This window comes from Calidris pugnax, unplaced genomic scaffold (genome assembly GCF_001431845.1).
Source record: "Calidris pugnax isolate Ruff unplaced genomic scaffold, ASM143184v1 scaffold41, whole genome shotgun sequence".
Classification (NCBI taxonomy): Eukaryota; Metazoa; Chordata; class Aves; order Charadriiformes; family Scolopacidae; genus Calidris; species Calidris pugnax.
The window spans coordinates 5,208,858-5,228,456 of NW_015094509.1; the positions used below are offsets into that span (position 1 = coordinate 5,208,858).

The 19,599-nt window shown below is 37.2% G+C and overlaps 1 protein-coding gene across 1 annotated transcript in view; it reads right to left on the reverse strand.

Moving 5' to 3' along the window:
* MMP16 (matrix metallopeptidase 16 (membrane-inserted)) overlaps positions 1-19,599 on the reverse strand; it is a 176,818-nt gene that overhangs the window by 46,462 nt on the left and 110,757 nt on the right. Inside the window, exon 5 of the mRNA XM_014965450.1 lies at positions 1,755-1,916. Within this exon, the coding sequence (XP_014820936.1) occupies positions 1,755-1,916 (162 nt within the window). The remainder of the gene's footprint in view (positions 1-1,754; positions 1,917-19,599) is intronic.

The window sequence follows — 19,599 nt, forward strand, 5'->3', positions numbered from 1 at the left end:
TAAAATATTTTTCTTCTTTCAAATACGTTTTCTGTCATAATATATAGACTTTGATGACAGGTAAAATAGCTTTCCCACTCATAATTTCTCTACCTGGAAGTCAAATGGCCACCCCATACAGATGCTATTCATAACCCTAATGGCATACTGAATGACTTGCAATGGGTGTACTGAAAATGCCTTTCACTTTCTACACGTATTACTATGTTTACTAATATTTTTCATGTACAAAAAGATAAAAAGTTTCAGTTGTATCAGGAAGATTTCTGGAAACAAGATGAATACTTTAATTTTGGTGATTTTCTTTAGGCCTCTCTCCAAATCATTTAAATACATAATCAATTTTGTCTTTAAAAAATAAACATCATTTATGTGAACTGTTTCAGAAAAACCCTGGAATAGTAATACAACTCTAAAACTGCAAAAACGGCATTTGAATTTCTGATACTTTTTCAAGAACAAGATGGACTACGTAAGGAAATATTAAACTCACCAAATGGTTTCATACAATTTAATAAGACATTTATTTCATTCACAGTTTTAAGGCTTGTGACATTTATAATTTACAGTTAATAATGGTGTTTCAAGTAATACTGCAGACCAAAGTAATTATTTTAATAGTTCTGACATTTTTATTGGGGCATATGATTCCAGATCACTTCTTGATTTTAAAAGGAGCAAAGAAATCAGTTTGCAGTAGCTCACGTTGGAAAGTTTTTAACCCCAAACCAAAGTTTTCATATGCCATTTGGTGGTGACGTCAGATATTACTTCCCAGGGGTAACACATTGCTCTTAATGCATAGCCCACAGCTGTTAGAGCTTAGCAGTTAGTTTTCAGCAAAGTATTCTTGTCTAGCCCTTAAGTCTAGACTACCAACTTATGAGGTCATGAGAAACAACCTTTCTTCCAGCTAATCACACATGAAAAAAAACCGACCCAAACAAAACTTGATCAGCCAATCATTTTGAAATTGCTATTTATGCTTTATGAAAAGCTTTATGCTTTCTGAAAATATGTATCAGTGCTTGTTAACATAATATTTTAAAAAGTTTGTTAATATAAAAATACCACTAAGGAGGTTGTATAGTTCTGGTTAAAAGTACGGTAATTCTACATGGTCATAGTTGCCCTTTCTAGGAGTAAAGACAAACAAGGAATGGCCCTGATAATTTGCAACATAAACCTAACAAATTTTTAAACTGAAAGTAGTTGTGAGTACAAAATTGAATGTAATACAAAATTAATTGAGGAATATTAAGCCATGCAATTCCAAAGGATATGTACTGGATACATAGCATTAATATATAGATACAACATTTTCACTGTAGGAGAGAAAAATGTATTTTTAAAGAAAAATCCAGACTATTTAACAGATACCGACAGAATCAAAGTCTTTAAAACCAAGAACAAAACCATGTCTTTGGAAATGTAAGGAAGAGTGAAATTGGAGTTAGTCAGTTAGTGTCACATTCAAACCATAATCACAATGTTATTGTTTGGGCTCTTTTTTTGGCTTGCCTTTTTTTTTTAATTTTGAATTACCTTGCCTTGTCAGATTGAATTAAATTCCTGCAGAATTTATTTATATCACATGTGTCTTTTATATGAGGCCACAAAAAACGTAAGCAGTGACATAACAACTGACAGAATCTACACTGACAAACCCTTTTGGAGACGTGGCATGGACAGGAGGACCTCAAATGTATTGTTAAGCAAAAAAACTTATGTTGCTTAATTGGAGTATGACCTACCGTATATCTTCTGAATGCCCTGTAAATCATCATTAGGTAGTTTGAAATTATCAGTTTCCATATACTGGTAAAACGGAGCCATGATTGCAGTGGGATCATTAGAGTGCTCCAAGCCCAGAGCATGTCCCAGCTCGTGCACCGCAACTAGAAACAGATCATTTCCTATGAAGAGAAGAAAGGGGAAAAAAACATCCATAAGCATAGTAACAGAAATAACACAAGTGGAGGACTCCGCACTTGAAAGGCATTTTTACTGAATTTGAGTTTTAAAAGGTAATGCTTAATAATGAATCATAAGGATAATACGGTAGCGAAAGCAGCTGTCCCTCTTTTTAAACAAGGAAACCATTATTGTTACATATAATATATGATACTCTCACAGGCACCATAAACATAATCTTTTTTAACTGATGCGCATAGATAGATAGGGTTCAAGTGTCAAATCTCATGTCTAGGTTTGTGTGCAATTTCTGACTTGAAGTTGATGTTGCATTGAACCCGACTAAAAGCGCTTACATCAAGACATAGTTCCAAAAGGAAAATGTCCTTGCCGTGTGTGTGGTAAACTTCACAAACTGAGGACTACCTACTTAGGACAAACCCCACAGGGAACTTAGTCATCCAAGCGCTTGCAATTAGACTCCTGCTGATTATTTGTAGATGTTGTCCACTTCTGAATTGCCATAACTGAAATCCTAATGAGGAAAATATGAGTGTTGTGCTATCCTTTTCAAAATAGGATGCCCTTATTTATTTCATTGTGTAATTCCCTTTCAAGTGTAGTTGCTTACGTAAGTATTTGAACTTTTTTGGTTTTTTAGGTCTAAAAAATAAAATTACACACTCGTGCTAAAGACTGATTTAGCTTTTTTTTGTTATTTCCTTCTAAAATTCATCTTTTAATTTTTTATTACAAGGTATTGGACACAACTAGAAGTTTTGGCAGCAGAATTATGGCACTCCGTGAAGCAAACACAAATCAAAGTCAATGGGATTATTTCTATAAAAATTTCAGAGCTGGACCACTATGGTATTAATTTTGCCTATTTTTATTCATCGAAGACTTAGTTTAGCATATCTTTCTATAAGTCTTTTGTGCAGATTCTATCTGTAGTCAATCCGTCATACAATGAGACTTTGGAAAATTGTTTTCCATCAGCAGAAAGACTGCACACTGTTGGAAAGGGTCACATCCAGGATATTGCTGATTTTCACCACCTAGGGATGGGATGAATCATCCTCCAGAAGTGTTTTCCTGTCCCACTGACAAGAGAAGGATTCTAGATCAGCAGGCTATGCTGAACATCTAACTTTCAGATAGCTGGACTCAAGTGAAACAGGTGCCACCTACAGTAGGTAGGTTCTTGTTGAAAGAGCAGTATAAATAATGAAAGGCCTATACTGGAGCTTAATAGACAGTTGGAACAAGAAAATGCTCAACAAGAACTCTAATTCTATATTCTGTACATTTTTTGGGGGTAGACAGTTATTGTCCACTGTTGGCACTTGATCTGGAATTCTAAGGACTACTACAGTATTAATAGCAATAATATTAAAAAGTTGAATTTAGAAAAAGTTTTACACAAATATATATATATATATAGTTACAGAACTTTGAGGACATAGTTGGCAACGTTTCAATTTTTCAAGTATTTTCTCTTGCTGACACAAAGAAATAAACTTTCTCCCAAGTATATATGAAAGGGGAAACACTTGGCAGTAGATGCCTTCATGATGCATGGAGCCATGCCGATGTTTTTAAAATAAATGTTTGATTGAAAACATGGAAACAGTCACAACTAAAACTATGTGCTTAGTTGACAGAGTCTTTTCATGTCTTTCTGATTCTTAATCCAGAAACATGAAAACTAAATGCTCTTGCTCTTTTATTCGGCATAACTGCAGAAAAATCATGTCTTTCAAAAATTAATGTGACATAATGTGCTTTCAGAAATGAGAAGAGTTTATCCTATCATTTATAATTATGTGGTTTCCAGATGAAATATTTTCATCACAATATTTGTTCTTGGATGCAGTTCTTTTTATAGCAAAGCAGATTCTCAGTGTGCTGTTGTAACAGGTTTGATAAGCTTGACTGTCCCGGTGACGAATGCTTTTGATAGCTGAATCTGCCCTTCTATACACAGTCAAAGCTGATCTTGACATTATCTCCTATGAATAATCCACAGCTTCTGTAGCTAACCTCAGCACTGGAAGTGATGCAATGCAACAACTCCATAAAGGTTTTCATTCTGCACTCATAATGGAATAATTAATATAATTTTAAAAAATTATAGGCTTAAGATGGAAAGACATGAAGGAAGAAGATGTTACTGTACTACAACCATTGTACTGTGACATGTCTCACATTATTTTTCAGTCCTTTTCTGTGTTTTACGAAAGTCAGAGTTCCAACCCAGGTTTATTAGAATGAAATGCTTCTTCGCTTGGCATTAACTCACATATTTAAGATGAAACTTTATTTTTCTTTTCAGACCCTGTGAAAGGCAATTTTGTCTCCTAGATCTGTGATTCTTACATCACAATTAAGAATATTAACCAGTCTAGGTCCTATATTAATAACTGTTCTAATGAGTTGGCCACACTATTTACTGAACCATTTTCAAATAGTTTTAAATCAATAGTATTTGATTCTACCACCGTTATTAGCAGTAGACCAGAGTGTTTTACATGTGGTACTCAACCTCTGCTGTTTGAGGTAGAAGGTCTGGGAAGTGAACTTCTTACAATATCTAAAATCTCAAGAAACCACAGTTAATAAATAGTCTTGGAAGAGTCTACTGCTTCTCTATTTGTGCCAGTTATGCAACGCACGAAGTATCAATACATCCTTTGTTTATAAGTCCTCATTGAGTCCCCATAAAAATCTCCAGCAATTTTCATATTTTGCTGCATGTTGACCTTGAAGGGGTGTGAATTACACAGTAACGGTGGAATAAATAAAACACACTGTCATCTACTGGCATATCTTCCTTCTGGGATCACAGATAATGAGCATATGGTAGAGCATTTCCAAAGTAGTACTTCTAAATGACAGTGGGACTATGACAGTGAACAGATATTATGCAGGCAGTGGCTGGTTTTTAGGATGTCTTTCTCCCTTTGTCTTTTGGATAGGGATGATTATGTTAAATAAATAAATAAATATATGCATATATAAATCATCTGACTGCCCCTCTGGACTTCATCAAAGCCCAAGTCCAAAAGTTAAAAAGGCAGAAGGACTATCAAAAGTAATTTCCACCTCATGCAAGGCATCTTGCTGCCATCAGGGGAGCTATTAAATGTGGTAAAGATAGAGCAGCCCTTGGAGCAAATGGGTATGGGGGGGAAGGGAGAAGGTCACAGGAAAAAGCTGGGGGAATAATATTCTTGCCTGGGGTGACACTGATTTAACAGGGAACATATTTTCTACTTATAGTCAAATAGCCCCATTATTCATAACAACTTCCATCAAGACTCATGATTGTCTCCAGGGCATCCTGAATTTAAACTGACCCAAATAACTTAGTGCAGTCGAAACTGAGGTTTAAACCAGTTCAAGATGCGTTGTCTGAGACCAACGCAGGTAGGACTTACTACCGTCTTAGTTTCCATCCTTTTTCCCTGGCATATAATTAAATTCCTCCAATTAGGCAACAATTACTCGGTCCCCCTTTGCTTTCGGGAGCAGACTTGCCTTGAGCATCTCAGTGTTACTGTAAGTAGCTACTGAGAGTGCAGAAGGATAACCCTGAGCGCTCGCTCTTTCACTCCAGGCTGCACAGAAGGTTACTTGTGATGGCAAGGTTGACCGTAGGCCAACTCCAGGTCCTTGGCCACTGGTCAGAGTATGATGAAGGAATGTAAAGGCAAGCGAACGCTCCTACCAGCTCAGGTAGCTTTGTTACAGCACTGGACATAATTTTTTTTTAACATTGTCAGTGCCCACTATTGAAGGAAAGAGTCCCAAATGATTCTATATTTCATAGAATCATAGAATCATAGAATCATTGAGGTTGGAAGAGACCCTTGGGATCATCGAGTCCAACCATCTCCCCTACTCTACAAAGTCCTCCCCTACACCATGTCCCTCAGTACCGCATCTAAACGGCCCTTAAACACAGCCAGGGATGGTGACTCCACCCCCTCCCTGGGCAGCCTGTTCCAATGCCCGACCACTCTTTCTGTGAAAAATTCCTTCCTAATGTTCAGTCTAAACCTCCCCTGTTGGAGCTTGAAGCCATTCCCTCTCGTTCTATTGTTAATTACCTGTGAGAAGAGACCAGCACCAACCTCTCTACAGTGTCCTTTCAAGTAGTTGTAGAGAGTGATGAGGTCTCCCCTCAGCCTCCTCTTCCTCAAACTAAACAGTCCCAACTCCCTCAGCCGCTCCTCATACGATTTGTTTTCCAGCCCCCTCACCAGCTCCGTTGCCCTCCTCTGCACTCGCTCCAGCACCTCCAGATCTCTCTTGGATTGAGGTGCCCAAAACTGGACACAATACATATATATATATACATTACCCAAGCAGGAAAATATATTTCAGTCAACTTGGCAAAATGAAGCACCACTGCAAAACTTTAACAAATTATGAGTAACAGAGTTAAACTACATATGACTATGACGACTTTTAAACTAAAAGTCACCACTGTAGGACACACGATGGTAAATATTCATCGTGATAGGCTCAGTTACATGTTACATTTATCCGTAGACTAATAGAGAAATATCAGAAAATATATTTCACAAGCCCGTAACTTCTGCATCTCTGGTTTTGTGTTCCCCATTAGCATGGAAATTTGGAATACAATGGATATAATTTCAAAAAGATTGTGATTGTTTTTCTTATTTTATCTCAAGTTTAATTTCACAAGGCAAAAAAAAAAAAAGATACTCTATGTAAAGAAGTAAGACAAAATGATTATTTTTACACTGACACTTTTCTCTGAGGCTATAAACTATTTTAGGCACTAAATCTGCCTGACTTCACAATCACTGCCCAAACTCCAGAATATAAATATGTATTAATATATCAAATATTCAACAGCCAGCACTGTGGAGCATGGTGTATGGAGAAGCCTTTCCCTGTAGCTAATATATATGCTATTTTTAATGTCTACAGATAAACAGAGCTAATGTTTGTCCACAGCGAGCTATTAAGAGACCCTAGTTCTGAAGGTAGACATTCCTGGTTTAAACGGTACGTGAGCTTAATTTATAAAAACAGTAGCCTAATGGCTTAGCAAGCCTTAAATTCATCACTTGGCCATGTTTTTAATGCAGCACTAAATGACACCTCACTTGCCATGTGACAGTAACCACTTCAACACATTGTGAACTCAAGAGTTTTTCAGCATTTAAATGCCATGTGACCTCAATTTTGAAGACTTTCCCACCCAGACAATAACAAAAAATCTAGAAACAGAATTTCAAATGACAAACAAACTGGAAAACTATAAAAAAATTTTCTACACAGACACACAAGGTTTCTTCCATAGATTATTCTACTTCATTTTTTGTGTGATGCAGATAGATGATTTCAGATTAAACACATATGAATCTGAAATCTAAATCTGCATAAGAAAGATTTTGATTACAGCCCTACTATCAACAAGACAGTATCTCAAAGTCAAGCGTAGAGTTCATCAGAAAAGATTACATGCGCTATGCATGAACTTGTGTCCAATGTATTTAGAATTTGCATTTTCATTATTCTGTTAATTTGTACCATCGACTCATCAAACCGATGCTAATCCCAACCATCTGAAATGCTGCAAACTTTAGAGCCAGGTTCTTTCTCTGTGTAGCATACAGAAAGAAAAAAAATATAAAAATTATATCTCTGTTAGTATTATTCTTGCCAAATAGGACAGAATTTTGAGTGTGTTATTTCAACAGTCAGTGATAAAAGAAGATTCTTTCTGTCTCTGAAATTATTGCAATACAACGGAATTGAGCATATACATTATGTATACACTTACATAAGTAGCATATAAGCATGTATATCCTATACAGAGGGTATATGTGGACCTAAATCTAAATCATAGGCATACTCTTACCCAAATAAAGTTGCCGCACTTTCACGTCTAAGAAATCATATAGAGTTGCTTGACATTATCTCAAACTTCTGCCACTGGCACTAAAATTTAGTAGCTTGGTTGCTGTTTTGGGAAGTTTTGCGAAAAGATGGAGCTGAGATAGTGCAGTAGCTTTGAAAAATGAAGAGCAACACTAAATGTTTGTGGTTTTAAATAAAAATGTCTCACATATAATATACCCATTTTCTGCATGAACTTAGTACATTTTGTACACACCGTATTTTAAACAATAATTATTCCATAAAATATCTATACATTTAGCTTTTTTTCCATTGTGAAAAAAGAGAATACCATAAAAATATGTTTCTTTCACTCTAATATTACAAATATTAAGGTATACACTAAAATCTTTGCAAGTTGACTTACTGATATATATATGCAGACAGAAGGGGAGGTACAGGCAGTTTGTTATATACAAATATGTACTAATATACTCTGTGTATAATTTAGCATACCTACACCCACACATGGGTATTTTTGAAAAACTATTCTATTTTAAAAAGATCGACAGCTTAGTGTGAAATTTGCTTTCTTGAAATTTGACAAGGGGATATTCCTAAAGGATAAGGATAATTCCTAAAGGATTCCTAAGGGGCAAGACTGTCTTCAGGTGACTCAGTGATCATTGAGGACACATAAGGCTGTGTGAATTTCGAGGTGTGTATGTCCTGGCAGTATTGTATTGTTTCTGCGTATTGTGGGCTTAATTTCAAAGAAGTCAGGGGCCTGATAATTAACATATTTGAAAGGAGCCCACGTTCTCTTATAATACAGCTCAGCCTGTACTTTAGAAGGCAGGGACATGCAAAAGGTAAGAATTTCTTCCTTACTAAGATTTATTACCAAGTACATTCTACAACTTTCTAGTAAATTGCTTGAAAGGGGTGGAATTAATTACTTAATGTATTGTTAATTTTGTTTCTAAAAAAAGCATGGATGTAAGGATATTCCCACTTTGTTTCTCACAGTTTCAGTCCCTAATACTGAAAAATGTTGCAAACTATTCTGACGAGCGAATCAATACCAACTTCTCCAAAGAGACAGAAGTGAAGCAGCTGGAGGTGATCCTAGGGCAGGCAAAGAAGACATGAGAGCTTGCTGCTCCCCAAAAAGGTGTAAATATGATGGCATGTGTTCCTTCTGCAGATATAATGCTTATGGCTTCATTTCATGCTTTGAGGAAACCCTCCTGTGACACTGAACAATAATGTTGTTCATTAACAAATTAAGAAAAACTATACTTACACTGAATCTCTAGCTCCTGGGATTAGCTTCTTCATCACTCAGGTCCACTACTAAATTTCTACACTGTTCTCAAATGGCATTTTCATTCTATCAGTAATAAAGTCATATTGATCATCAGACTGTAAAATTTTATTTTGGGTGTTCTCATGGTCACCTTTAGCTAATAACTATGGTAAATAAATGAAATTTAAATCATAGTGGAATTTTGCATTTTGCTAGAAAAGAGCTTAATAAATTGATTTCTCTCAGCAAGCTCACACCAGTTAAAATTTTTGGAAATACAATGGTCATTCTTATAACATTACAAATTACCAGGTTGCTAAATAACATTTATGTTATTTTTCCAGTATTACCAATGCAATTACAAATGCTGCAAATACTGTAGCAGCCTTATCTATTTATGCTCTTTTCTATCTTCTCTTTGTTTCTGCTTTAAGTTGTTGCTGTGGGAACAATAACCTGGAGAAGTATTTAAAACTCCTTTCGGAAGGCTGTGAGAATGAACACACACTGGGGTTGAAAATCTGGCATTTCATGTGCATGAAAAGAGCATGTATCACACAATTCTCAGCTACCCTCCTCCGTCCTGTCCCTGAACCTCATTCATGTGAAGGGAACGGACATCTTCTTACCGGTCCTGTGTAAGTGCCAGTCTCGCTGAGAATAAACATAAAAGGACCTTAATTGTGCATGAGTCCATATTAAAATCAAATCCTTGTCTTCGACAAAAACAAATGTAGGCTTTGTCTCTAAGCCACTCAGCTAAAATGCTAACATGTTAACACTGTGGCTGCTTTTGTTTTGAAGGGATGATTTTTTTTTTTCTTCATTTCCACTAATGTCCTGTATGTCCTGCTATAAAGAACTATGTGTAATTACCAGGAGGAAGGTCAAAGTCACGCTGCCAATATTGACAATAGATGTAACTTGCCACGGGGCAGAAATCTGACAAGGGTCTTACAGATCACTGAAATCCCCACAATGGAATGTGTATAGAATTATTTTATGTGCAAATCTTGTGTTGGTGTCTGCAGAGATAAATTTTTACCCTGTGTCAGTTAAACTACTGAGAGTAATTATATTATCCTCTAACTTAACTCACATTAAAGCCATCAAAACCAAGTTATTATTCTTACCCTATCATTGTATCTACTTCACACCTACATATGACTTTAAGTTTTTTTAAAGACAAAGTGTATACTGCTGTATAAATATTTGGGAATTTTATATATAGTTTTTCCCTTGCTTTTATTTTGATTATTTAATTCCTATTAAGAAAAAAAAATGTCAAGACAGAATTTTCTGTCTTTCTTTTTTTTTTTCATTGGACTGGTGATAAAAGAAGTGGGAATTTTGAATCCTAATTGGCAAAGTGATTAGGAGAAGAAAAAAAAAAAAAAATCATTAAAATTTCTCTGATCTGAAAAGCAGATATGTTTTCTGAGAAGTCTGCAGACTTCAAAGGGAGACCTGATCCAAATGCGTATCGTATTCTAAATTGAGACAACTTCAAACTGGGGATGATATATACGGAGAAAGTGACAGAAAGACAAATCTTCTAGTTTGGCTTTACTTTGTTAAAATTTACTCATTCGAAATGCTCTGATCTGCCGGCTAATCTCCTGCTATTAGTGGGTATATCCTCACTCTAGCTAGAGGAGCCACTAATGCCTCTCTAGCACTCGGAGAACACTGTCAGTTTGGCACTAGTGACTCCTGGCACTTCCCATGGTGGAGGGGCAGCCTCCAGGATGAAGGATTGCAGAGGGCAGGGAAAAGGGTGCTGGAGAGGCCGAGATGGTTCGGGAGCCAAGCCATCCAGCTGGGCCTCCTGGCAGAGGAAAGCCTATGAAGAGGATGCTCAGAGAGGAAGATGAAGGCAGGAGTTAGTAGCTCCTGCTGAAGTCCAAGAGAGCTTGGAGATGGGAATGTTGGGCAGGGCGGAGGTCAATCCTGGCACACTCTCCCTTCTGTCAGTGAGAAGCTCAGCAGAACCCAAGCCTGGGGGGGCAGTGGCTGGCACAGGGCAGGGAGAAGGGACAATGCCAGAGGTCCTATTTCTGATGGCTCTCAGACCAGAGCTTCCCACTGGAAAGCGGAGAGCCGAGTGTAGAGTGACGGAGAGCACACTGCTCTGCCACATCCCACACACAGGCAGGGCCGGGACCATTATGTCTCCACCTCTGCCGGCCCTGCCACTAACACAAGCGAGTATTAGAAACACAAACCGGCTAAGGACTGACTCGTGGTATATATTGTAGTTGCTAACTCTTCCTGAAGCTCAGACCCTAATATTTTCACTGCTAGCAACGATAATCCCACGTCACTACCATATCTTCCGTTTCCTCAATACTCAGTGACAAACCCATTTCCTCATACTTACACTGTATCAGTTCTTAAACTGCATTATAAGGAAGGTGCTTGGTATGATTCTTAGAAAAGGGTGTTTACACATCATTTTACTACCAACTATCCATTCAAAATTTAAGTGGTGCAACCCATTTGTGAATTACAATATTTAGACCAGTAGTAGAGTGTCATACCAAGAGGGACAGGGGACAGCCTACACTAGTAATGAACTTTTCTGAGTGTAATACTGAACTGTTCCCAAAACAGGCATCTCTGGTGCTGAGAAAGATTTCTTTTTATCCCAGTGGTGCTGTTATTTGGAAGTACTTAACACTTCAGTTCTCCTCTAATCTGAAATTGCACATGATTCAATATCAATGGCGGAAGTCATCCAGCTACAGAAAACTGTAATAACACAAATGTCTATACCCGCACCTTTCACAGCCAGTGATGAGAAACAGGTATTTCAGGGCATGATTCATCTAGTTTATTTTAGACACCTACTTCAGGACGCAACAAATCTTACCCAGGAAGGCAATATATCTCTCCTCTAACTCCAAAGGGGCTCTATCAGATTAACTCAGATATAAACATCAACATATGGTCAGATTAATTCCACCCACTCAAGTCTTCTGGCTTCTGACTTAGGTCTTTTCATTTAAGTCAGTGGCAAAACATTAATTATAGAAGTGTAGGGTATGGTCTTCAGCAATACATGCACGAAAACAGGAAGACTTGAACTAGAGACATAACCCTGTCCACTACAACAGAACATTTTGCACAAAACAATATTGTTCTTTTAACGTAGCTGGTTCTTTTTGATTTTTCTGTTTTCGTCTTCTTTCCCAACCTGATGTTTTAGCTGTAGATGTTTCCAGATATTGGTGTTAGCTGCTCAGCACTTTTTGAAAACCAAGCTACTTAGGAAGGTGTCAAAATATAGATTAAAAACGTTTTGGCCTCAAGAACATACACTTTGAGCATCTGAAGTGAAGAATTGTCAGGATAGAGCACAAACTATTCTCTAGGTTTGTAAACAGAGATATTGTAGAAAATCTTTCATTAGTTAGTCATATACTATACTTTAAAGTCATATATAATATTATCTTATCTTTTAGGGCTATCCTACACTTTTCTACTTATGCAACAGCAATCCGTTTAATTTCTGCCTAATAGATAAATAAATAGATAATTACTGTAAATTCTTGTCTCATTCTCTCAGGAAACCATGACAACATCCATAGTAATTGGCAACATGATTTTTCAGATTCTGTTTGCCCCTGAAAAGGCAGGGGAAAGGAGAAGACAACACAGTAATAATATTCTCTAGAGTATCCTTGGGAATAGTCAGATTTCCTGAAGCTGCTGTCTTGGTGAAAAAGCCTCCATGAAGTGGTCCTGGTTGTCTGCTTTAAATGACAGAAATGTTACTTTGTGGCACAAAGAGACAATTTAAGGATCATAGATAGTTTCTCTTTCCTAAAGCATTTCTACTAGCAGATCAAAGTGAAAAAAAAAAGACTAAAAAAACCAATTTATTTATTTATTCAATAGTTGATTTTTTTAGTTGTGAATTGATTTCAACTTATTTGCAATAAGTGAAGGTCTCTTTTTTTTATCCCAATATGTTTGAGAATAAGTTTTTTCACAAGCTCTCAATAGCAAGTAATCTTTCAAGAACCTGAAATTCAGTCTCTGGTGTGCAATCTCATAGGTTATAAAGCATTTTCTTTACTATTAGCATTAATTTTTTTAGAATTATTTTTGTATCATACCTCTTAAAAAACATTGCCTTTTTGTAAGCTGATGGAGAACACTTACAAAAAGACTTATTTTTCCCCCTTTCTTTATAACTTTCTCTCACAGACAAGAATTATAAGAAGCTCTCTCATGTTCAGGACTGAAAAATTGCTAATCTTCTTTTTAAGAGGAGGAAAGGTTAAGATAGCTGCTAGACTTATTTATTTGTTCTGTGTGAGGTTTTACTGTTTTTTCCTTGCCATTCCCACACAGTAACCATGTGTGAAGGATTGTGGGGTAATAAAAATAACAATGAAGGGGCTGGCCAACATTTTAGGTACGCACTCATTCAAAATACATCTGTTTGCCTGAACAAAAAAGCCTTCCCAATGCTCTTTTCTAACACACTGCAAGGAAAAAAAAATGGAAACAAAACCCAAACCCAAAACACAAAACATTGTTTGGAAGTACTTGTCACTTTGGTGTCCCAACATTGTTAGTTTCAGCTTATTAACAATTTTAACAAACATTTTTCAACTAAATTTCAGCATATTAACTCAGTACTCTTAATAATATGAGTGTCTGATCAAATGAATTCAGTTTGGGAAGATAAACTTATCTTCATTGTTGTATAAACAGTTGTTTGAGACAAAGACATCTTTGAAAAAAAAAAAGAAATAAAATATGGCAGTTCTTTTTCTGTGAATGTAGGTGCAATGGTTGCCAAAACTGTCTGCAAGGATCCATTCTGCCTTTCAGCTAGATGTTTCCTTGGCAGTAAAGTTGATGTAACAGACAATGTGAACTTTCCTCGTTTATTTCCATGCAAAGTCAGCCAGCTTCATTTTAACACTTTTCATTAGCAAGATAGGCTGGCTGATCGCAAACTGAGGCAGATGGCAAATGCAAACAGTTTGTTCTACTGGCCCTGGTATGTGAGAAATAACCTCCAGTTGCCATTTGAATGGATAACTGAGTCTGCAACTTCCCTAATTACTCCACGTAGGCTTGCAATGATCTGTGTTTACCTACACCAGAATGGAAGCAACATGCAATTTAGTGGCTGCCTTTTTTTTGGTTCACGACCTGCATCATGACAACCTCTGTTTGGCCACAGTTTAAATACCACCTTGCTTCTATAGACACAAAAAGCACAATTTAAAATCATAGAATGGTTAGAGTTGGAAAGGACCTTAAACATCATTGAGTTCCAACCCCCCTGCCCTGGGCAGGGACACCTCCCACCAGACCAAGGTTGCTCCAAGCCCCATCCAGCCTGGCCTTGAACCCCTCCAGGGATGGGGCAGCCACAGCTTCTCTGGGCAACCTGTTCCAGTGTCTCACCACCCTCACAGCAAAGAATTTCTTCCTGGTATCTCATCTAAATCTCCCCTTTTCCAATTTAAAACCGTTACCCCTTGTCCTGTCACTGCACTTCCTGACAAAGAGTCCCTCCCCAGCTCTCCTGTAGCCCCTTCAGATGTTGGAAGATGTGCATAGCAGTCTACTTTTCCATTATTATAATTAAGAACATCACAAAGTCCATCTTCTTGACATATTCCTCAGCCTCTCTTTCAGTTTGCACAGTAGTGCAACTGGCACTTTTAGGCCAAGAAAGAAGCTGAGAGCATCATATTGCTCACTGATAACCCCGGAATGTATTAAAAGCAGCCAGCTAAACACACATCTAGAACGTGGGGCTGGATTCACCTACAAGACTACTTTCACTGACGACCAGTGTTTAACAGATTTCCATTTTAACGACATGTAAATGAGTGCTTTCCTCAAAGCTCAAAAGGTGCTCCTTTAAAGCAAAAAACATCCCCCAAAACAATAAAAATAAGGTCATTACCTTGCCAACAGTTAAATAATTTCCATCGTCTGCATTCCAGGCAGTAAATGGTGGCTGACAGACAGATCCTCTTCTCCCGTCTGTATAGCCCTATGTCTAATGATTAAGTCCTCACAAGCCAGCCAGGGCCATTTCTGGTTTACTTCTTAATCATTTTCCATCTCTTCAATTACTGAAAGGGATCTTTCTGTTCTGAAGTGCAGCTTCACATCCTATGATAATACTTTCAAGGGCACATTTTATGTAGCAGACACTGAGTGTTTCAGAGTTACCATTTAATGTAAGATCTTGGGGTGACAGGGTACAGGAAAGGTGGGCATATGCACAGAGGGCACATATAGTTCATGAAAGGCTTGCAAAGTTTCAGGACAGATTACCCATTGAGTTCTTTCAGCATAACATGCACTTCCTGATAGGGAAAGACTGGTTTTCTTTTTAAGTACTGGAAGCCTTGAGGTTTAGCAATAGAAAGTATTATCTCTGTTGCTTGACCCCTGAATTAAATTGGATTTCAGGGGGAACGGTGAAATGAAAAGAATCAATCGTTACTCCGTTTGTCTGCACCTTGCAAGGCTCTTTTAAATATTATCCTGGCATCCTCATCGTTGTGCAATGTTATAAATGTAACAGTTGGGTTTTATAAGCTTTTATAATACTGCTAATTTGCTCATTTTGCACTCAAATAGATTCCATTTAAAAAAGAAGTTGTGCTTCCTTAACCTTACAACTACATGAAAACAATGCGGTAACTCAACAGGCTAGGTCTCTTTATCCTGGAAACAAGATGTGACAGAGGTCCATGACATTATGAATGGTATAGATAAAATAATTAGGAAATTACTTCCTCACAGAATAAGCACCAGTCTACCTAAACCGAATTTATCAATGGCAGGTTCAAAATTCAGAAAGAGGTACTTTGTCACATCTGCTTAAACTATAAAACACATAGTTGAATGTTGTGGATACCAAAGGCTTACAAGAGTTCAAACAGAGATTACACCAATTCATGAAAGGAAATCCCTCAAAGGCTATTAAACACAAAAATATGGCCTGTGGCTCAGAAATTCAATGAGCCACAGATTGCTGGAAGCTAAGAGGGAATATGCTGGGGTTATGTTGCCATATGGTTGCCCTTCTCTTATTCTCTTCCCCAGGTATCTGTTAATAGCCGTAACTGGAGATAGGATATTTTGTAGGATAACCTTTGATCTGAACCCACGTTGGCAATTCTGTTTAAAAGTATATACAGAAGTATAATACAATTTTACATATTTATCCTAGTACAGAACCAGAAAACAAGCATGTGGCAACTGCAGGGTCACACCACTTGGTTACAGATCAAATTTGACATTGGTAAGAGCTTAGTAAAATATATATAATCAATTAAGAGCACTATGCTTTATGAAATTAAAGTAATGCCAATATTGTAATAAAGAACTTGCTTTAATCTGAAACGCTTGGCTTTCTTTCTACCTAACCCTAGTGCATGACGTGAGCACGGTTTGAGACACGGAGCTCCCTTAGGAGACTTAGTTTTCACAACTCCACTGGTTCATATTTCCAGCAGCATATATCTCCTGCACTGTGTCAACCACGCTGGCAGCCAAAGCAAATTTACTACAAGTTGATCTATGCGGTTCAGAGATCAGGATTTTCATAAATTTTTCTTTGCTGCCAACAGAGTGCCCCCAGCACAATCTATGTGCTAACTGGAGTCCAAGTACAATACACCAGACACTCTATTTGCATCAGGTCCAAGAAGCTTTTACTTGGCAATCTACAAGCAGGATGGTACAAAGTGGCAGGTTTGATTTTTTTTTTTTCTTTTTATTGCCTGCAAAATTTGAATAATCTTTTGAATGCTGGAGAGTTAACAAGAAAATAATAAATACTGAATTCTTGAAGTTTTAGGTTTGTTTTCGTGAAAACACAGCTTCGTATATATACAAGTTACAAATATTCCACATGCATTTTAGCACTGTGTGGTAATATTCTCCTTACATTTAAGCGTAACTGTATACTAAAAACATCTATTACTTCTGTAATGGAGTTTCACTTGCTATTATTTATTGTATATTCTTTGATGGAGGAACTGGTCTCTGCAGAATTTCAGTATGGTACAGTAGCTGCCTTGGTAACTACAGAAGTAAAAAATCATGCATTTTACTTTAATTTCTACTTCTCTTGCAGATACCAATATGAAGATAACAGTATCAAACTACCATTACTGACCTACTGTGTTTATCTAAGGAGAACTTAAACTTAGCTTTTGCCGAGTATTTTCTGCCACTGGAAGACACAGCTCTACGGTCAGATTTTAGCCAGTAATTGGTACATTAAGCATCATGTCTAATGTGCTTGAAATTTAAGCTCTCAAGAAATCCTTGTTTTCCCCAAGAGCTACTTCTAAATCTTGCTCTGTTTAAAAAGCTGCACTTGTGTAAGTAGGTCAATCTTAAATTAATCTAGTTAAAAGTAGTGCACTCTCCATTCAAACTGGTTTAACGCTCCCTTAAATAGGTTCAGATGCATTCAGTAATTTCCCCAGAAAAAATAACTGCTCTAAACAAGGTTTGAACTAACTTAAGTGCATGAAGCCAGACAAATGTGAAATCAATTTTGATAAACCAATGCAATTTCTGAAACAAAGGAAAGAGTTTCTGCTTTAAGTTAGAAACGTTTACCTTCTGACAGATAGCAAAAATGTTTTCATACACTCTCAGATGAAGGAAGGAAATATATAAATTAAGAAGCCATAAAATACATGATGATATACATTAGTAATGGATTTTGTCTTCTATTAGATAATAGTGTATATATCTTCATCCATGATGGCCCCTTCTCTGAAAGTCTTCCTTTCTGCTCTATCTGCCATAATTTTTAGGATTCCATCGGAGAGCTTTCTCTATGTAATGGGAAATATATTTATAACAAATCATGCAATAAATCCAGGGACAAGAGATTGGTGGAAAATATGTAAGGCCATAGTGAGGAAGAAGAACGGATACATCTCAGTCATTATTCCCAACCAATAGGAATAGTCTGTGTTTCATTCAACATGCAGGTAGCAGTGACTATTAACTGCAAAAGTTCATCACAGTCCTTTCTTTCTTTCCTTGCCACTATCTGCCCAAAGGAAACTTTTGAGAATAGTCACTAATTAAGGAACCTAGCTTTGATGGGTTGGGGTTGCCAGGGAATATCAGAATGTTACACACACAACCCATGAAACAGCCCTTGGGGTTTCCCAACAGAGCTAGTCAAGATATACAGATTTCTGAAGATGAGACAGCTTTATCTGAGGTCACTTTTCAGAAGACTGTTTTCAGACTCTTTATCTGCCCCTCTCTTGGGTCTTACTTCAGAAATGGTGAAGGGTCTGAGATTCATTTGGCCTTTGAAACTGCCCACTTTTAAATTACTGAGAAAACTACAAACTAAACTGAGAATAATTCCTGTCCTCTCCAAGGCCTCAGAAGTGATTCCTTAATCTCAAGTCAAACAAGCTAAAAACCAAACAACCAAATAACACTTCCTCTCCACAATATAGCAGCTAATGGCCTGTAATAAGGGACATATATCTCCTTCATCACTTCAGGAGCAGCCCCCACTGTGCAGACTACATTTAGCAGCTCTTAGGTCAAATGTTGCCTCCTCTCTTTCTCGAAGTTCTGTTATGGGATCACAGGGAAACTTCAGCCACAGGAATGAGGCAATGAAATAAAATCTAGTGAGTCCTGTGTATAATACATGTTTTAACTTCTTTCTAATTTGTATTTTCTGAAGCACACATAGGAGAACAGGCATACTGTATTTTTTAATGGTCTTATTGCTATATGCTATTAATGAGGCAGAGTTGCAAGGTAAGTCCTTTTCCTAATTGTGTCATTGTAAAAATACACCTTCCATTTTTTCCAGTAGCCAACATCTATGCTCAGCAGATGTTACCAACAGCTTTCAAAAGACTGTTACCCAAAGTTAGAAAAAAAATATGGAGAATATAAGCAGAAACAATTAATTGCCAGTCCTATGATAGGGAAAGCATCCTACCTACAAGACCTTGTGGATGTTGTATGGCCCATCACGCTGCAGTAACCTGGAGGATAGGGGAAGAGGAGGAGACTACAGGCTCCAAGGTTTAACGATTCCATAATGAAGCAGATCTTCCAGAAATCTAGCACACTACTTGTTCTACTGGAATCTGACACTACAAACTCGAATCATATTGTAGTGCATCAAAAAATTTCAATGCTGCAGATTGAATGACGGACAGATGAAGATAATCTGTGGGAGAGGCTAACAAGAGCCTGTCAAGACTAACAAGAGCACCACTTTCAGTTTTGGTACAGGAAGATAGAGCATAGGATAGGATTTTTCTGTTAGCTACTAGAAAATATACTATGGAGATAGTCCTTATTTCCCCCTGTTCCCTGGCAGTGTCTTTGAATTTCATCACAGCGATTTGAAAAATTGCAATTGAAAAAAACACATTGAAAAAGATTTTTGTTGAAGATTTTGACAAATCAGTATCTCCGAAATATTTTCACTCCTAGCAAGA